Source organism: Sorghum bicolor, chromosome 1 (genome assembly GCF_000003195.3).
Source record: "Sorghum bicolor cultivar BTx623 chromosome 1, Sorghum_bicolor_NCBIv3, whole genome shotgun sequence".
Taxonomy (NCBI): domain Eukaryota; kingdom Viridiplantae; phylum Streptophyta; class Magnoliopsida; order Poales; family Poaceae; genus Sorghum; species Sorghum bicolor.
In genome coordinates this window covers 73,765,194-73,784,126 of record NC_012870.2, presented here as the reverse complement: position 1 = coordinate 73,784,126, position 18,933 = coordinate 73,765,194, and the positions used below count along the sequence as shown (strand labels likewise).

The window sequence follows — 18,933 nt, the reverse complement described above, 5'->3', positions numbered from 1 at the left end:
CCCACCGAGGAATCGCTTTTTTATTGTGATCAGTTCAGGTCCAAGAGAGTATCTCGGACGTTAGAAAAGCTTGGATTCAGTTCAAGTCTGATTTCAAACGGCAAAAGCAAGACGGGCGACGCCAAGTCGTGACTCATGAGTGTATGGGCCATTTCCCAGCTCCCAGTCTGCTTGCTGCAATGCTCAAGTCAATGCGTACGGGTCTCAGACGATATGGGAACTTGACAGTTCGTACCATACACTCTCAATATCTGGTAATTTCGTTGCATTGCATGGCAGCAAATCAAATAAAAATAGATATTCTAAGGGGCATGACAAGTGCTGGGTCAACAAAATGTGCGAGGCCGAAGTGGCCATCCACGTTTATGGGGTTGTTCAGACGTTGCGCCCTACCTTTTTTTTTCTCCCGTTTTCAGCAAGTGGGCTGATCAAAGTCCGCTATGGGCCAAGGCGATGGCTCAGGCCGAGTAGCACTGTAGCTACGAAAACTTATCGCTTGACCGCTCGGGACAACTGCGAGAAAGGCTTGGAGAATGCAGAAAGGGTGGACCGACTGCCGGGCGATAGGCCGGCTCGACAGCGCTTTTGACATTGCTGCGGTAATGCTGTCTGCCAGAAAGGCCACTTTTAATTCGTGAGAAGTTTAAGAGACGACTTGACAGTTGACAAAAGTTTGCAATGTCAAAAGGACTTAATTCTTTTTTTTTTAATGTGACGGGGTAAACACTTAACCGTACGTGTAAATGCAATGTACTTTTTTTGAGAGAGAAAAACGCAATTAATAACAGGTATAAAAACCAATGTATGCGTGTTCAGATGCGACGCTGCATGTCTTTTTTTTTTCTGGTCCAAAAATACTGCCAACTTAAACCTTGATGAAACTATGGTTTTAGATAACGGGCTAAACCAGCTGCAGTCTTCTTCATCAAAAATCTAAAAGGTTACAATTCTTAATCACTTTATGCGTAGAAATATGTGGCTAAGAAAAACTTATATGAACATAAATAGTCAAACACATGCACATAGCACTAGGATAACAAGGATAATATATCTCCAAATCCATTACTTAGAATTCATTAATCAACTATTGGCTACGATGAACATTCATCATTCAACAATCAACGACTCTGAGCAATCCTGAATGGAGCAAGCGTTGGTTCGGCTTGCCTGGGCTATTGGCCCGTCCTAGAACTGGGCCTTTTCGAAGACAGGCTGGACCGGTTGCCCGAAGTGCCCGTCCCGTAGTGGTTGCCTTGTTGGGGCGGCAAGACGCGACGGGACGCGGCAGCAGCGGCTGGTCTAGCGCCGGCGCCTGTCGTGTCGTCGGCTCGCGTCGCTCTCGGGCCGGAGTACGTGTGTGGGTAGCCGGTAAAGTGACGAGGTGGCGAGTTGGTTTCGGCCGTGTCGGCCTCGACGCAGACGATGTCACGGTGATGTGACGAGGCGCCAAACGGACGCTCACTGCCACTGGATGTTTCTTCACGTATTTGAATATGACCTCCCGCTAATGCTGAACATCCCGGTGTTGTTTAACTTCTAAAAAGAATCTTCAATTGTTGAACATCCCGGTGTCAAGTGCTGCAGAACCCATGGTTTTTAGGTGGAGTCTGGTGAGTTGTTTACGCTTCTGTTCAAGGTTGGAATGTGGTATGCCAATCCCCTATGCTGTAACGGTTGAAGCGTCTTTTGACTTTAGACTGGCGCATAGCCCTAAACCTTAAAGGAAGAATCTTCAATTGCGTTTCACTTTGTTGCATTGCATCCCAACTGGATCAGTACACAACAAAACAACTCGCTGGAAAAAACAGTGTGGTAGCCACGGCCCTAAACGTCTAAACCTGGGACCAAGACTGCAACAGAAAAGTTTGATTTCCCTCAGAACCTTTACAGCGCTAAGAGAGATTTCCACTCTTGCAGGAATCAGGATGCATCAAAGCGGATACCATGACTCCATGAGCAAGTCAGGATAAACAACTTCCGTGTTAATATTTTGCCATGAAAACACCTGTATCAAGCCAACAACTGTCTCCCTTTCAACAATACAAACACTCATCACCACTCGAGCACTCCACACAGAAGAGTAAGCACACAAACGACAAGCTCTTTTCATATCTACAGGAAGCTTATCTTTGGGTCAAGGCTAGGGATTTCTGTATACACCAACTGCAGCGACTGCAGGTAAGAGGAGGCCGCTTCTATGTGATATGCACTCAAAAAATTACATGAATTAGCTACACTCAGTGAGGTCGATCGAGCAGATTAGGAAACGCTTCACACCCATCAAATGGTTACAGCTTTTTATTACCTGTAGCACAGTCTCCAGTGAGAAAACATGAGGCCGTGTGATGTTAGTGACCACCAACGTGGCGAGGCAAACTGATCTACAATTGTGTCGGGATCTGCTTTTGGTTTCGTTGAAGCATATGAGTTTGCAAACTGCAGTTTTTGACCTGTTTTTCCAAACAGATAATTAACACCAAGCTAAATACAAGTGCATTACGGAAATTGAGTAAGAATGATCATAGAAGATGCCCCTACATGTATTGCTGCAACCGTGGATAAGAGATCCTTTGATTGGTCCAACAACATTTGTTCTTGTGTTGCAAGTTTGGCAAGCTCAGACACCACAGAGCTTGTTCCCTCAACCTGAAGACGAATAAAGTATTGTCAGAAATTTCTGCAGTAAACATTAGACATCGACAATGTAATGTGTGTCCATGTAAGACTAATGCCTATAAAACTGAGTTCATGAAGCAATGAATCACATCACTAACAGAATAGGAAATAAATCTATAGTTGTTATGTGTCATATTTTGACTCAATGAGTGTACAATGTACCATAACAAAAAATAGTTCGCTATGAGATGCTATGGTCTCATTGCAAAAACTTGCCCTTGGTCACTACAACCACAGGAATGCACAAATATATTGCCAAAAATTTGAAGATGATAGTTGTTCAGCAGGCAGCCAATTTAAGCTACTTGTTAGCTAGAAAACAATGCATATATTTCAACATGTCTAGCATGTGTTCCTTTTCCATTAAATTTACATGAAACAATTGTTCAGTTAGAACAATGACCATGTCGCTGCCCTGCCTTTTATTTTCTAAACATAGCAGTGTTTTAAAAAGCCGGCTAAGGCACTTGGTGATCTACGTCTTGAAACAGCAAGCCGGCTATAGAAAAAAAAAAGCTAAATTATCCTCAAACAGATATAGCCGGAGATTTAGAACCTTGAAAAATAGTAACACAGGCTTAATTTGAATTGAAGTTACAAACTTCAGAAGGCTATATTACAAACAATTTAATATAGCCTTCTGAAAAATGTAATATATGCTGCATAGATCAAGATCTCGAGTTAAACCGTACTCAAGGTAATTAAAGGAATCAGAACATTTAACACAGCTATATTACATCAGAAGAGATGAAACACACAGGTGTAAACAGAGGACACCAAGCGGCACAATTACTACAAAACACACCACTCGCCATTACAATTTATTATATACGGTCACAATCAAAATGTTGGTAATCAATACAAATTTATGTACGAACACAGCAACCCATGAGGGTGGAGCATGTATTTATCTGGAAGCATTTCCAGTTTAGGATAGGGTGGAGCATATATTTATTTGGAAACATTTTCCAATTTGGGACTGAAGCTTTTTTGTGATTGATATAATATAATAAGAGATGAGCCAAGGGAAGGAAAATTTATCAAAGCTCTGTAGGAAGATAGGGTGAATATATGCACCTTAGACAGCAAATTACATATCGAGGATGTCATTGTGTGCATTACATCCACTGCTGAATTAACTGCTTCCTTCACAGCTTGCGCATCAGCCTGAAGCAGAGATATGTAAGTATTAATTTGTGCATATTAAATTATGCTACATAATTAGATTTGATCAGTCAGTTGCCAACCTTTGCACCATCAACAACTGGAAGACGAAGAGTACTAGCCTTCAGAGCTTTGATGGCTGCTGATAAAGCACTTGAATGATGTTTTTCAATGTGAGACCAGTCCTCTAGATATGACATCTGAACATGTCAAAGAATAGATATATAAGCTAGTCAAGCAGTAATAAGAAATCCTAGTGCAAGTCACATAATAAACAACAACATATCGCTTGCCTGTCCCCTAAGAATAGCAAACAGCTTGAGTTTTTGCTTTTGAAGCTGGAGTCTGCTCCTTCTGGTGCTGACGATGTCACGCAATCTTGATATTTCTTTCCATGCACTGTGAAGGGTTTTCTGAAAGAAAAGGAACAATAAGAAACATTAGTTTCTAACACTTGACTGTTTTTTGTTCTCATACACAAAATTATTGTATTTGTTTAATCCACTATGACCAGGATTATTTGTATATTTGCAGTCTGAGTATTGTAGTGTAAAAAAATCTGCATATCTTCATTGAGTTCTTTTATACATAAATGTCCAGATTTAATCCATTCTTTTGCAACACAGCAGGTTGAATAATTTCACTACGTTTCACCGCAAGAGATGAACCACCATCCAATCTAGCAAAGCATTGAGTTGTAAGCAGTAAACACGCTGCATTGAAGAGGGGCTTCAGGCCACTGGTGTAGCTTTTGACATTACACTGTGATGCATTAAAGGCTCAAATCACGCAAGTAATCACAGCACATGTCACATAGGTAGATTGATGGCTTGTGTTGTGGATAGTGCATAGAATACCATTATTGAATAAATTATTCTACAAGATCTTTTCCTTTTATTCCAGGGACCAAGTAATCCAGATAACTGCCATGCAACATTGCATATCTGGCATTCTGGCTTGGCACCACTTGACTACTTCTTCCCACTCAACAAGTTAGTAACATACTCCCTCTGTCCCTTTTTAATTGTCGCTTGCGCTTCCCGAAAAACAACTACCGGCAATTATATATAAAATTTTTTTAATATTTATAATACATGATTAGTATCATTAGAAAGATCTTTGAATCTAGTTTTTTAACAAATTTATTTGGAGATACAAATGTTGCACGTATTTTCTACAAATCGAGTCAAACTTGTGGCACGCACACCAACGGCGACAATTAAAAAGGGACAGAGGGAGTAAGTCGCAATAGTGATTGCTTCCCCAGCATTATGGTAGCAAAATAGCATAGTACCCTGTGATAACTTAGTGGTACAGAAAAGTGGCAATGGGTATGCACCAAACAATAAACTAAGAGTTATACTAATGACAAACTCAAAGTGGAATTTAGGTATATTCAGGTTCAAAACTTCAAATAGATCAATAAAGAGTAAAAGTGTGGGCATGACCGGATATTGCATTTCAAACTAGTTTTTTTTTAGCATGCATTTCAAACTAGTTGATGCAGTATATTCTAGACACATTTACTCTAATGAAACCCATGCATGTCTAGATGGCACTCCAATTTACAATTTCTCACTGAAAATCACCAAGTCAAATTTTGGCCCTGCTATTTTGGTATTGTTAGTGCATGGAACTTGTGTATGATCAGGCTGAAGGTCCATCCATAGTTGGATGTTTTTGTCATGATCCCGCACTATCTGCACCTCGTGTTGCCAAAATTTATTCTTAGAAAATAATGAACAAACTATTGATAGCTCCTTTTGTTCACTTTTAGTGCACACTTCAGGGACAGGGTCTATGTTGTGGACTGTGGATGTGGCTCCACCCAGGTCCAAATCAAAACTCAGTTATAACCATCAAATTTTCACCCTATATGGCAGCCATCAGGCAAGCAGCAACGAAGTGCCACAACCCTATCCATTTTGCTCTAGCTTTCACTAGCACAGTTTTAATTTATCCGCCCCCAATCTTCCAATGCAATAACTGTAAGCAGAGCAGGCAAGGCCCAAGTCCTGTGGTCCCCAACTATGAAGTTTCTTCACAGGCTCCTACAGCCTTCCCAATGGTGATGTTACTAAACGAGGAAAACGCAGAAAAATTTATATTGTTTCATGCTGCGAGTATTATTTAGGATGAATTGAATACCATGACTTCAGAAAATGTTTAGGCAAACTAAATTACATAGAACTGATTGTTTTAACTATTACTTGTATCCCTCTCTCATTTAACTATTATTATTACTTTCCTTCTCCCTCTTACCTAAAGTAAAATGCATGGATAAACATAAGATCAACATCAAGGTTTGATTTACCTCAGCAGTGAAGCTCTGCACCAGAAGCGTTGCATCTGTCCGAGCGTTGATGCATCGCCACTGCAAATGCCGATTGTCCAGCAGCCGCAATCTGTGTGCCTCCTCAATTCTGTTCTCGCCCTTTTTCGCCCTTCTCACCTCTGCTGCAAAGCTGATGATAGACGGCGCATTTGCTGGAGCCTGCACCATATGCCCATTTGGCGACACCTCCCCACTGCGCCCTCTTGATGGACTCGCGGCACCCCTGCTTCCACGGCATGGAGATGGAGACCGGCCTGGCAGCCTCGGTGACATTGGGCTGTCTGAAAACGACCTCCGGCCAGACGACGGTAGCGGCAGCCCGGGCTCTGGAAGCCGGCGCAGGCGGCTGTTGGTTTCCTGCCAGAACCTCGCCGGCACGCTGATGCCGCGGCGCGGGGGATCACCGGCGCCTGAGTTGCTACCAGATGAGACGCTGTCGGTGTCGGAGGACGCGGAGAGGTCTGGAGCGGCTGCAACTGCCGGGTCGGACGGCGAGAGGGATGTGGTGGAGTCGAAGGCCATAGAGCGACGGAGGAGGTGAACGGCGGCGAGGATGGAGTCCTTGCGGTCGAGGCTGCAGTCGAGGCTGCGCGCGAGCGGGTCCGACGCCTTGGGCTTCGCCGCCGGCCATCGTCCCGACGGCCGCGCGTTCTCGGCCTCCGGCACGGAGGAGACGCTCTTCCTGCGCTCCGGCGTGGGCCCGCGGCGCGCTGCCGGTGAGGACGGCGACGAGGCCCGCGGGGCGCGCGACGTCTTGTAGAAGAAGGACTCCCCTTGGAACGACACGGAGAGGCTCCGCATCGTGGTCGCAGTAGCGGATGCTGCCGACGCCGACGCTGTGATGGTGGTGGGCGACGTGGAGTGCTGCGGCGGCGGAGTGGACGCCCGGGTGCGCTGCGCTGAGAGAGAGCGGCGCGACGAGGACGAAGAAGACGACGACGTGGAGGACGAAGTGGAGGAGGCCGGGGACGCGGCGGCGGCGGCGGACAGGTACCTGGATGAGACGGGCTTGTTGGAGCGCTGCGAGTTCCTCCGCGCGGCGGCGGAGTTGGGCTTGTCGAGCGCCGGCGTGAGCGGCGGGCGCGAGTGGTGGGCCGGATCTGGCGCGGTGGCCGCCGCCGCGGCAGCCACCATGCCGTGCCGGTGCCGCGGCAGGGGACGGGGGAGATCTGGCTACGTGCGCGCGGCGGTCCCGCTGCAATGCAGGTCCCCCGGGCTCCAGATTCGCCGACCCAGCTCCCGCTCCTACTCGAGCCTCCGCTCCCGGCGGCGGCGGCGGCGGCGGGCGCCCTCCGGATCGACGACGCGCCTGCGAGGACGAGGAGACGCAGCAGCGAACTGGTGAAGCAGTGTTTAGTGTTTACAGTTTGAGGGGGAGGAGAGGAGGCGGACAGGGGAGGAGTGAAGTGGGGGGGATTTTGCGTGAGTTTTTTATTTTTATTTTTTTCTCTCGCTCCTTTTGCTGTTGTTTTGCTCGTTTTTGTGTCTTGCTTTGGTTTCGGGGATCTTTGCTTGGGTTGGGCAGCTGATTCCTGCACTTGCCCTGTGCCTGTGTGGGTGTGGTGTGGTGTGGCCATGACGCTGTCCCCACTCTCCCAGGGAGGGTGAGACCGGCGGTGTGTGGGTGTGGCCTTTAACTTTTTTTGTCTTTTATAATTTTCTCTTTTTGAAAAAAAATTGTTAAAATGTTTGCACTGACGTGCGAGTGACAGTGCCATTTTGGTGCAACACATTCTCAGTGGGGTAGCATGTAAAAACCGTGAATTTGGTAACAACGGTTGTTGAAGGAACAGATGCTTCGTGAGTCGGTAGATTTGATTGACAAGAGGGTACGTATTTAGAAAAGAAGACAGAAAGAAAAAACATGAAAGAAATGATGTTTCCGTCTGACCAATTTATTACTACTAGGGCCTTATTTAGTTCATAAAAAAACCAAAAAAAATTCAAGATTCTATGTCACATTAAATCTTAGGACACATGCATAAAGTATTAGATATAGACGAAAACAAAAACTAATTGTACAGTTTGCCTGTAAATCACGATATGAATCTTTTGAGCCTATTTAGTCCATGATTAGATAATATTTGTCAAATAAAAACGAAAATGCTACAGTGCTGAAATCCGAAATCTTTTCTGAACTAAACAAGACCTAGGGTTGGAAAGCAACACGTGTGCGCATGGTTGAATCAAGATGATCAACTTGGATTATTCCTTACTCTGTTTTGCTCTCTCGAGTAACTTTTAGGTGTTGTTTAGTTTCGAATTTTTTTTGGTTTTTAGATGTAGTACTTTTGTTTTTATTTGACAAATATTGTCTAATCATGAAGTAATTAGACTTAAAAGATTCATCTCGCGATTTACAGGTAAATTGTGCAATTAGTTTATTTTTGTCTATATTTAATGCTCTATGCATGTGCCGCAAGATTTGATGTGATGAAGAATTTTGAAAAGTTTTTGATTTTGGGTGATTAGTTGACATTCCAGGAAAGCGAGATAAAATTACGTGCAAGTCGAAAACAGTCTGAAACGTCAAATTTAAGTGACCGGAGCTGGTACTAATGTTAGTTATTTATGGTTTTGTTTTATGACAAGGTTGAAAATGATAATGAATTAATGTCATGTCAAAAAGTTGTAATGATGCAAACTTTAATCCGCTAGAAGTATCAGAAAAATAATGTTTGTGCGGTTGTGGATTGGAAAGGAAAAACAGCTGATCGAGGTATTAGGTTAGAACTTGGAAGGAATTAATTGTGGTTGGTTTTGGCTTTGATTTCGAATGACAAGCATTACGGGAGCTAAAGAGCTTAGGTAGGTTTAGGTTAGCTAAACTAAGGTCATCTACTAGTACTAATAGTTTAGGGCGTCATTGAAGTAATGGAGGGACGTTTACATTGTTTATTCATTACTTCTACCAATATGAAAACCCATACCATATTGTTTCGCGACATATACTTACCTAAGTTTGTTGTTTTAGTGTTCTAATCTAATTCTTTAATTTTCAGAGGGACAAAAGATCAAATTGGAGAACTACGCCATGTTTTGCAACACTACTTCAACCATACTTTTAGCAAAAGAACAATGTTTTTTCCTCACAACATTTCAGCATCAGCGTTAGCCAAATTTCAGCGATTTTTTTTTATAAGATGAAAAATGTCAAATCACGTAAAAGTAAAAATGAGTTAATGCTATATTTCACTATATAATATCGTCTATTTTGCAAACCACATCCACAATATAATCACTTATTTAAAAGTAGCAAAAGTCTTGTTCGCACTACTGAACTACCTATTCCACTATTCCAGGCTTGAGCAAAAAGTGGTTTTCTTTATATTTCTTTTTTGAAAAAAAAACAACATTATAAAATCTTTCTAGTTCGACTCCCCATATAAACACCAAACAGATGCTCTTTGGAATGACAATAAAAACGTTAGCCACCACGCATGATTCTAATAACCGAATAGTGGACTGATTAGTGAGTTGGATTTATGGTTGAACGCTCCGATTGCTGGGGATCACGAGTTGATCGATGGCGATAACTCGAGTCCACCTCATGAGCTCGCACCACATATATGTGGTCTGGTTCTGATGGCTACTTGCAATCTCGATTCCTGAGCCGGTCTCAGCTTACTTAGATTAAACGTCACAATTATTGAACAATATATATATAATCATTAATCACAACCCAACCTTTCCTTGATGGATGACCCACCAGAACTACTACATACCCTTAACAAAAGCTTTGGTGTACATATCATATATATAATAACCTATAAAAATGATATGAACAAAACTTTAGAAAAAGATGACCTACAACAAGACTACCTTGAATTGAAACACATGACAAGCTTTAACTATGGTTTTGTATACAGTATATTCTTCTCTTTTCTGCACACAAATGGTAAAACAGCCATTGATTGGACACAAAAGGCAAACATAGGAAAGCTGGCCTTTTTAATTAGGTAAGTTTTGTTGCTGGAACTTTTGTACTGAATCTCCGAAATTCTCAGATGGGTGTCCTGGAGGATCTCTTTAATATAGGCAATAACTATGTTTTTTTAATTAATTATCAGGTCTTTTGCAACATGATTGCTTATGTGACCCATGAGAAAGATCACCCCCTAGAAAGTCAGCATATATATTACCACCACCACACACCACTCACCAGTTAGTTGCTTTCTTTATTATAATATAAAAAAAGTGTTATCATGACTGCTAGAATTATGATAACTGTGCTGTATATGAAAAGGAAATAAAATTCACAAAGTTCTGGTTTCTTCATGGACAGCCATAAGCATCAAACATTTAATTATATGTACGCTCTAAATCCAACAGAACCCAGGCAATTTATTGCGGGCAGCACATATATAAGAAGTTAAGAACGTCATTTTCGCCCCTTTCTTTGGTTTTAGGTAAGCAGTAGCTTTTTAACAATAGCTTCAAACTGCACTTTGCAGCGTGTTATTAGCTCCCTACAACAATAATGCCTCTGTTATGTTATATATGCTTGCCAAGATCTGTCTCATGGCGACTATAGTATTCTCGCTAAGGAGTCGTCCTCAGACGGGCACTTTCTTTTCCTAATCGCATGCTTGCTTAGCATCTAACCTTCCTAATGCCTGCCTTTTCTTGAGAGTGTCTTGTGAGGTCCAGCAGGCACCACTAGAGAGATTGTAAGAGGATGTCAAATCGTATGAGAGGGCGTTTTCAGAAAGATGAGCTTTGTCGACTAACAGTAATATATATTCAGAAAAGGGCGTTTTCGACCATTTGCCCCAGAAGATGAGCTTGTGATGATGTAATAACAAGAGGTCGAATCTTAAAATTTAACTATCAGTGGCAACGAAGCTCCGTCTAGCTAACTCGTTCTGCCAAAAAAAAGGTAAATAAAATGACTTAAATTCAGAAAATAATATAGCCGTCGGCTGCTTAGCCTGCGACTGTTGTCCAACATAAACACAGCTAGTAGTGTTGACATACAAACCTTGACTGGTTGTATTTTTAAATTTGTGGTAATACTAATCATCACCAAGTGGATGTCTAGCTAGGGCGCACACCAAGCACATTGACGATGTTTTTGGGGAACCACAAGGCAGTTTTATTTTCCGACCAAAAACAGGCCACATGGGTGAGGCCTAAACGTCAATCACATGGCAATTTCTTGCCCAAACTATGAACTCCAGATCGGTCACTATATATAAAATATGGCGCATACTCTATAAATCACATAGCCATGTGACTTGCCCGGCAGATCTAGTTGTTTTTATCATTAACTAAAAAAGACAGATACTGGCACTGAACATTATTGCGTCGCAGGAATATGGCCACAGAAGAAGTACTATATGTGGAATTTTGTGGAATTTTGGGTTCATGATGCATGGGCAAAAAAAAAACGCTGAGTTGGTAATGAATCCAGCCACCATCCTGTCACATGACCAAACAACAGTCGGCAGCAGCCACTATTTCAGCATTTTATGAAATCTTGTGATTTAATCGCTGCTGTTACTAAACCCTATGCCGAAAATATAACGTAACTTTGTACTCCCTTCGTGAAAAAAACACTTCTCATCTAAAAAAACAGCTCTCACATGAGCTAGTTAAAGTATTTAAAATCAACTAACTATTCTAAATTGTATTCATTTTGGTTTTTCTATGTACACTAATCTTATTTTACTATATATCTAAATATAGTTTATATCTAAGCGCATAGAAAAGCTATGTATTTAGAAAGTCAAAACGTCTTATAATTTAAAATTAAGAAAGTATCAAATAGGTATTATTAGATTTATTATGATATATATTTTTATGTTATATCTATTTGGTGTATTAATAGTTTTAATAAACTTTAGATACTTTAACAAAGAAACATTTTTTTGTGATGGAGGTAGTGTATCAATGTATTCTATGACCGGCCAAAAGATGAAGGTGGTGGTGGTAAGGCCCTATTTAGTTTTTACCCAAAAGTGTTCGTCTCATTACATCAAATGTTTAAACATATGTATAAAGCATTAAATTTAGATTAAAAAATAACTAATTGCATACTCTTTACATTTTTTTGCGAGACGAAACGTTTAAGCTTAATTAGTTCATGATGGAACACTAATTGATATAAAATATGCTACAGTATTTAAAAACCTTTACTTTTTACGAACTAAACAAGATCTAAGGGAGTGTTTAGTCCCTTATATTCTAAAAAAATTGGTTTTGGTTCATTATTTTGCAAAATGAAACTAAACACCATGCAATTTTGGTAAAAATGTGTTTATTCTCTATTTTGGAATTTGCCCTCAAGAGGCAAAAAAAAAAAACAAAAAAGCCTCAAGAGGCCCTTATGGGGGCAATAAATTCTGTATTTTGGATGACACTAAACATGATCTTGAAAATTTTGACATTTTACATTCCATTATTTCAAAGTAGTTGGTATTTTACATTTTGTATTTTTTAACTAAACATCCCTATGTGTAGTTGGACAAATACAGCTCAACAAACTCGGCGACACCACACCCTGGTCATGTTGGGGCAGGACGGTCCTAGGCGCGCGGCAGTGTGTCGTTGAAGCACCTGCAACGCCAACGACGCGAACGTGAACCACCCGCGGGCGCGAGCACGGGGAATGGCAGGCCTGCCAAAGTGCCAAGGCCGCGTACGCGTGTCGCCTGGCCTGACTCGCCGTGTACGTCCACCGGAGACCGTCCGTCTGGCATCTACCGTCGGACATGGAGACCGGAAGAGACGAAGATGACGCGGAGTACTAGTTCCCTCTCGAGTCGGAGTCATCAACGACCTTCCTTTTTTCGAACCCTGCCGCGGTTGTTGTCCCGTTTATCACGTGACTGATGGCCGGTGCGTCCGTGTAACTTGCTTCAGCTATCGCTAGCTAGTGACTTTGATCGGCACGCAGTTGACACTACACTGTATCACAGGCTCACATCCCCGCGTTTCCTAGGCTTAAAGTTGTGTGTCAAGTCATTTTTTTTCCTTCTCAAAAAGTAGTCCAAGGAGCAGCTGGGATTTTGAGGGTTAAGAGGCACCGTCAGTACGTGTGTACGTATCTCGATCACTGTTTTCAACCTACGCTAGCGATCCGTGACGATAAGTATATTTAGTACTGTATTTAGTGCTAATCACGAGTACCAATTCGCACGTACTACAGCGTGGATGTTGCTTCAGCAACTAAAGTTGCTTATATAGCTTATTAATTCCCTAACAATACCACCGACGCTATTGTACGTACGTGTCAGTTGGTTGTCACGTATGGCGAGTTCAGATCAAGCATGATATATAAAGAATTAAAGATGGTGTGTGTGTGTGTGTGCGCGCGCGCGCGCGCGTGTGTGTGCACTACCGTGATAACCAACTCAAACAAACAAACAAACACGATCACCCACCGGAAAAAAGCTAGCTCTAACCAAAACGTACACTTGTAACCCTGTACGTACGTGGTTGGCACCTGCTCGGATGCGCGTACATGCATGTTACTGCCCTGCTTGCAACCATTAGTACCGTATTAGGTTACCCAAATTCGACCAAAAACTGGGAGAAGACCGATGGACGGCTGGAGTCGAGTACCTGTCGCGCTCGATCAGTAGTAGTAGGCTTGGCGGCTTGGACTTGGGACCCGACGCACCTACCACTCCACCAGTCACCACCAGAGGCAGGCAGGTAGCTCAGCATCAGCTGGCCGGGCGCGGCAGCGCGCTAACAAGGTCAACCCAACCACACACCGTTCGGGTAGCTACAACTCTTCCTGCTTGGTGATCCACACCTCACTCAACCCGACGGCAACGCAACGCAGCAGGCCCCGCGATCGGGCCACCGTTGGAGGAACCTCACGGTCACGGCGTCCGTGCGCCCGCACCCGCGTCCCGCCGCGGCGAGGCTGGAAAGCGAACGCGCCAGCGCAGCCGAACACTCCGCGGCGCTGCCGCGCTGCTGCTAGTACTAGAGTACTTGTGCTAGTGCTCGCTCCTCCTCCTGGGAATGGGATGCAGCTCGCACAAGCCGGCACAGCGGTGACTGCCTTTTTTCGGCCGCCGATCTTTATCCAGAACCGTTCGCGCGCGGTGAGAGTGAGAGAAGTCACTAGTCCGGTGAGGGGGGTTCCCTGGTCTGGTCTCCGCGCACCGCAAACAGCCACGTTATCCCTGGTCCCCGCCCGGCGTCCGCGGCCGGCCCGGCCTCGCGCAACAGTGCTTGCCGGATACAAAAGCTGCCGCGGATGGCGCTGTAAAGCTATAGGGCGCTCTAGCTAGATGGCATTAAGAATCCTCGGCTTTCGAGGGTTTGCTAATGCCATTGGCATATTGCCATCTCTCTCTCCCCTCTCACCATGGATCAGGGTTCATCAGGGTGCTATGGACGGACAGACAGACCGACTATTGCAGCGTCAGCGTCAGCTGAGGCTACAGTGAAACGGTGAAGACCAGCTGTCAGGTTCACAAGTGACGGGTCAGCTCGGAAGGATTGGAGATGGAGACCAGTAGGGTGCTGCAGCATGCATAACGGGATCCGTCCACGGATTGGACCATGGCTCTTTTACAGACAGTACAGGCCAACGAGATTGTGGTGGCCAGTGATGGCCTCGGCCCTCGGCCCTCGGCGGGGAGACTAGCATCTGTTTTTGCCATGCAACCGTGCGGGAAGGCAAGGCCGCAAAGAGTACCACTACTACCAAGGGAGGTAGCGCGCGCACATGCGCCAAGCCAGCAGCCGCACGGCACGCCGAGCCACCGGGTGCAAACGGACAGGGAAACGGGGTCAAAAACTGCATGCTCCCCGATGAGTTTGGACCACCACGGCCACAGGGCCGACCTTGGCAGGATCCTTCTATCTCACCGTCTTCCCCGCCGGCTCGATCTGCTTTCTCATCCTCCGTCGTCGCATCCGTTTAACTGCGGCACACCTGCGGCGTGGGCCCTTCTAGCTCTCTCTCGTTCTCTATCTGCCTCGAAATTAACCTACCGCTTGACCTAAATGGGCCTTTTGGTCGAGCATCGCCTCCAACATGACGACAACGAATGTGCCGGAAGAAACTACAGTACTACTACGTGGCACGTACGCTTCTCTACATCACAGATCATGCAAAAACCATGTGGCCTGAATTTTGTCTGAGAGCAGTGTGAATCGGCCAATAGCGCACTGACAGAGGGTACTTATAGGAGCAAAATAATCCAAGAAAGATTCCATACCCCCACGAAAGACAGGCATCAAGTACAGTAACACTACTTACCTGATCTTGGACAAGAACAGATCCACCCCCAATGATATTCAGCTTAGGCCTTGTTTAGTTTCGAAAAATGAAAAGTTCTTGGTACTGTAGCACTTTCGTTTGTTTATGACAAATATTATCCAATCATGGATCAAAAGATTCGTCTCGTGATTTACAGCTAAACTGTGTAATTAGTTTTTGTTTTCGTCTATATTTAACGTTTCATGTATATGTCACAAGATTCAATGTGACGGAAAATCTTGAAAATTTTTTGGTTTGCAGGATGGACTAAACAGACCCTTTCTTTTCATTTCAGCTCCGTTTGACTAGTAGCGGAAAATGCATGGAGATGATGGCGGCAAGGCAATGGACAGGAGATCGGACAGGGGAAGAAAGCGTCAGAGTTGCATGATTGTTGTGTCGTTTGCCTACGGTTCAGGCCCCTAGTACTCCCAACAGTACACATGTGCTTATTTTCCAATGCGTGTATTATATACAGTACTTACAGGTACTGTAGCTAGGATAAGGTTCTAACCATGTGCTTTGTACGCGCTTGTGTCTTGTCTGAAAATATCATACGTGTGTCAATTTTTGCTCATGCCGACAACAACAGAGCAGCAAGAGAGAAGCACAACATCGCAATTTCCCGCGTCTTGGAAAATTCTTTGAAAGAAACCATCACTAACTAAGAAGCTATATGCATATATTCCAAATTTACGATGGCGATTTACAGGGGCAGTCCCAAGAACCCAAGAAGATGACGACACGAGCAACGATCACGGTGACAAGGATACGGCAACAATGTGAGCTCTCGTGGACGTTTCGTTCGTGTATTGTCTTTGGCTTTTGTGGCTAGGTGCTGAGTACGTGCCTCACACACTACCAGCGTGTGTGTGTGATTCGCGTATGTAAACGTCACAAAAAACTGCTACCACAGTACCACACACACCGACGTCTCTCTGAAAGCACCAAAGTACCACCCTACCTGACACCGATGGCCGCAACTGCTGTATCGATCCCGACGAACATAAACTAGCACGTGTACTCTTGTACAATACGTGGTCATCAGTCATCACTGCGTAGATTTCTTGGATGCTCTGTGAGTGAAAGAACTATTTGTTCAAGTATAGTATGTTATCTGGACAGGACAGGAGGCCTCAAATTCTACATGGTATTCCACATCTGAAATGCGAGTAAGCCTACACGTGAGGGAGAATTTTGAAACTCGGTACTAGTCTCTTCTACCAATTAATATTATATTTGCTCCTTCTAATGTAGTGGAAATCTAGTGGTGTAGTTGTATTTGGTTTTCGCTGTACTGCTATGTTTTGAACGGGTAACCCCAGTCGTGATGCTGTACTGTTACACTGCTTTCTAAAAAAGCAGAGGTTTTATACCTCCTTTTTAAAAAATATTATATTTGCTCTGAAAACCTAGCAGCTGTTCTGCTGAAATAAAAACAAAATTCTTGGTTGTGAGTGGTATTGATCTGTTGGTATAAACGCATAAGGTTGTATTCAGAAAGTGTGAACTCTTCATTCTAAATACCGAGAAAGCGAGGAGATCTCCTCAAATAAAAGTGGTTCTGGGCCTATGATCGCTTTGCAAGGGCCATACATACTCGTCAACCAGAAAAAGATCAAGAGCAGAGCTGCATCTTGCTGACAGCTTATATACAATTCAAATGCATTGCATCCAGTTGATTGATAAGCTGATATATTCAGAGATGCTCCTTAAATAAAAGGGAGAAAAAGGAGCAAGGAGAAGCAAAGGCAATGTCGAAAGCTCGCAAGATCGAGCATCTCAATACTCCGAAAGAAACCGAATCAGAACCCAAACCGCCACAGCAGTGGAAAGCAAATCTGAACTTTCAGAGGGTGCAAAGGTTTCAGCGGTACCTGATGAGTTGGCGACCGGAACCAGAAGCGCCACGAGCAGCTCAGCGGCAGATGCAGTCCAACCTCCTTGGCCTGCCTGTATAATCGACCGAACCTCACAATTCACAAATGAGGCTCCAAAACCCAGCAAGCATCAGCTTTAGGGGCCTTAAAGGCGGCCATTATTTGCAGATTAAGCTTTGTGAGGCCCCACACTGTTCCCTCCCCCTCTCTGCACAATAGTACCTTTTCCTTGTCCTCCCCCTTTGCTTCTAAGGAGGTTCTACTATCTTTTTTAGTGTGCCTTTTAATCAATTCAGTCTTGGGGTCACATTAGTATCTCTGTTCATTTACAAACTGTATTCAGTAACAACGTATCTACTTTCTTAACAACATATGTTTTAGTTTGCAAATACAAAACCCCTTTGGCATTTTGCCATGTGCTAGTGCATGTGCGCAAAGGGCCGGTATCTGGCTGCTGCTGCTGCTGCAGACCGTAAAAGTGACAGCATCTTAGAAGAGCTGGACCATTTGCATTGGAGAGGGTTCGTGAAGATATGTTGGAGTAGTCTTTATCCAGTGTCACAGTAGTTTTAAATGACTAAAGCTGGTATGGAATCATAATAGTGTTACAGCATGTGACTCACTGACTTTGATCAGTGCCAGCACAAGAACATTGAAGAAGCCAGGCAGTTCATCACTCATCTCATGTACTGGGATAGTAGTAACTGGTAAGTTCTGTTTGAGGTACTGTACCGACGAATTGCCTCTTACTACAGCAAATGGTACGCTGAACCGTAGTCAGGTACCTGTCGCTGAACGTGAGCATTTAAGTTTGATGTACTCGTCTAACAGACTCTCTCACTCTTAACAAACTAGATCTGCATTTAAGTATCATGCAGAAGAAGTGGCATACAGGGAAAGAAAAGAGGACTTGAGTACCATATCTTTACATGGCTTCATACTGAATACTACATAAACAAAAGAGAGCGCTTGTGGGATATATGTGCAATCATACTCGAGCTGCTATGCTAAGCTAGCTGTGCACGGCTGGAATAATTGTTTATGCATTATGATGCCTTTGCATCAGCACGGCGTGACTACGAAGAATGCGAGTGACTTTCAGATAACGAGCATCACAATTTGCTGTGGCAACAGCTACGCGCACAAACTTTCAGACGGGGGCAACAATTTGTAATCTCAATTGGCAACAGCTAAGCATGTAAGCGTGTGCATATGCAGACATGCAGTCTCTTGCTGACCTTATCCACGAGTTCATGTTCGTCAGCCGCCTTCGGCGAAACACACACCTTGCTTGCAGCTACGTCCATTGCATTATTCCTCTTGTACCCATGGAGACGAACGGCTTCATCATTGCTTGACGCTCTGTGTTTGCCATGCCCCATGCGTACAAGTCACAAAGGATGGTACAACCATTTAATTTTAAGATAGCACAAAGTAAAGTTCGACAAGCTTGGAATTCAATGCTCCAGTTTGTTGAGATCATTCGACTTAGTTGTTTGGTTAAGCCCACACTTCATGGCAAGGAAGTATCCATTCCATAGTCCTGAAAATAATCTTTGCTTATACTGGAAATGGACCATGCAAAGAATCCAAAATGCAGTTGCTTCACATATGGCCCAAGGAAAGTAGACCTTGTTTGTAGTGCTTGACTT

The 18,933-nt window shown here is 43.9% G+C and overlaps 1 protein-coding gene across 3 annotated transcripts; it reads right to left on the bottom strand.

Annotated features, from left to right (window-relative positions):
* Nucleotides 1,941–17,406, bottom strand: LOC8081862 (QWRF motif-containing protein 2). 3 transcript variants are annotated; one of them, XR_002449120.1, is made up of 7 exons: nucleotides 6,155–7,767; nucleotides 4,134–4,253; nucleotides 3,924–4,040; nucleotides 3,754–3,843; nucleotides 2,539–2,646; nucleotides 2,306–2,450; nucleotides 1,941–2,195 (listed from the first exon to the last, which is right to left on the bottom strand). XR_002449120.1 is itself a non-coding variant. In XM_002465630.2 (7 exons), exons 2-7 carry the CDS (start codon nucleotides 7,307–7,309, stop codon nucleotides 2,382–2,384), a joined length of 1,659 nt encoding a protein of 552 aa, XP_002465675.1. In that variant the 5' UTR covers nucleotides 7,310–7,484; nucleotides 17,279–17,406; the 3' UTR covers nucleotides 1,941–2,381. The 3 variants fall into 3 exon arrangements, 2 of the variants coding, with proteins under 2 accessions (XP_002465675.1, XP_021306699.1); XM_002465630.2 differs by adding an exon at nucleotides 17,279–17,406 and having other exon boundaries at nucleotides 1,941–2,450; nucleotides 6,155–7,484; XM_021451024.1 differs by having other exon boundaries at nucleotides 1,941–2,450; nucleotides 6,155–7,765.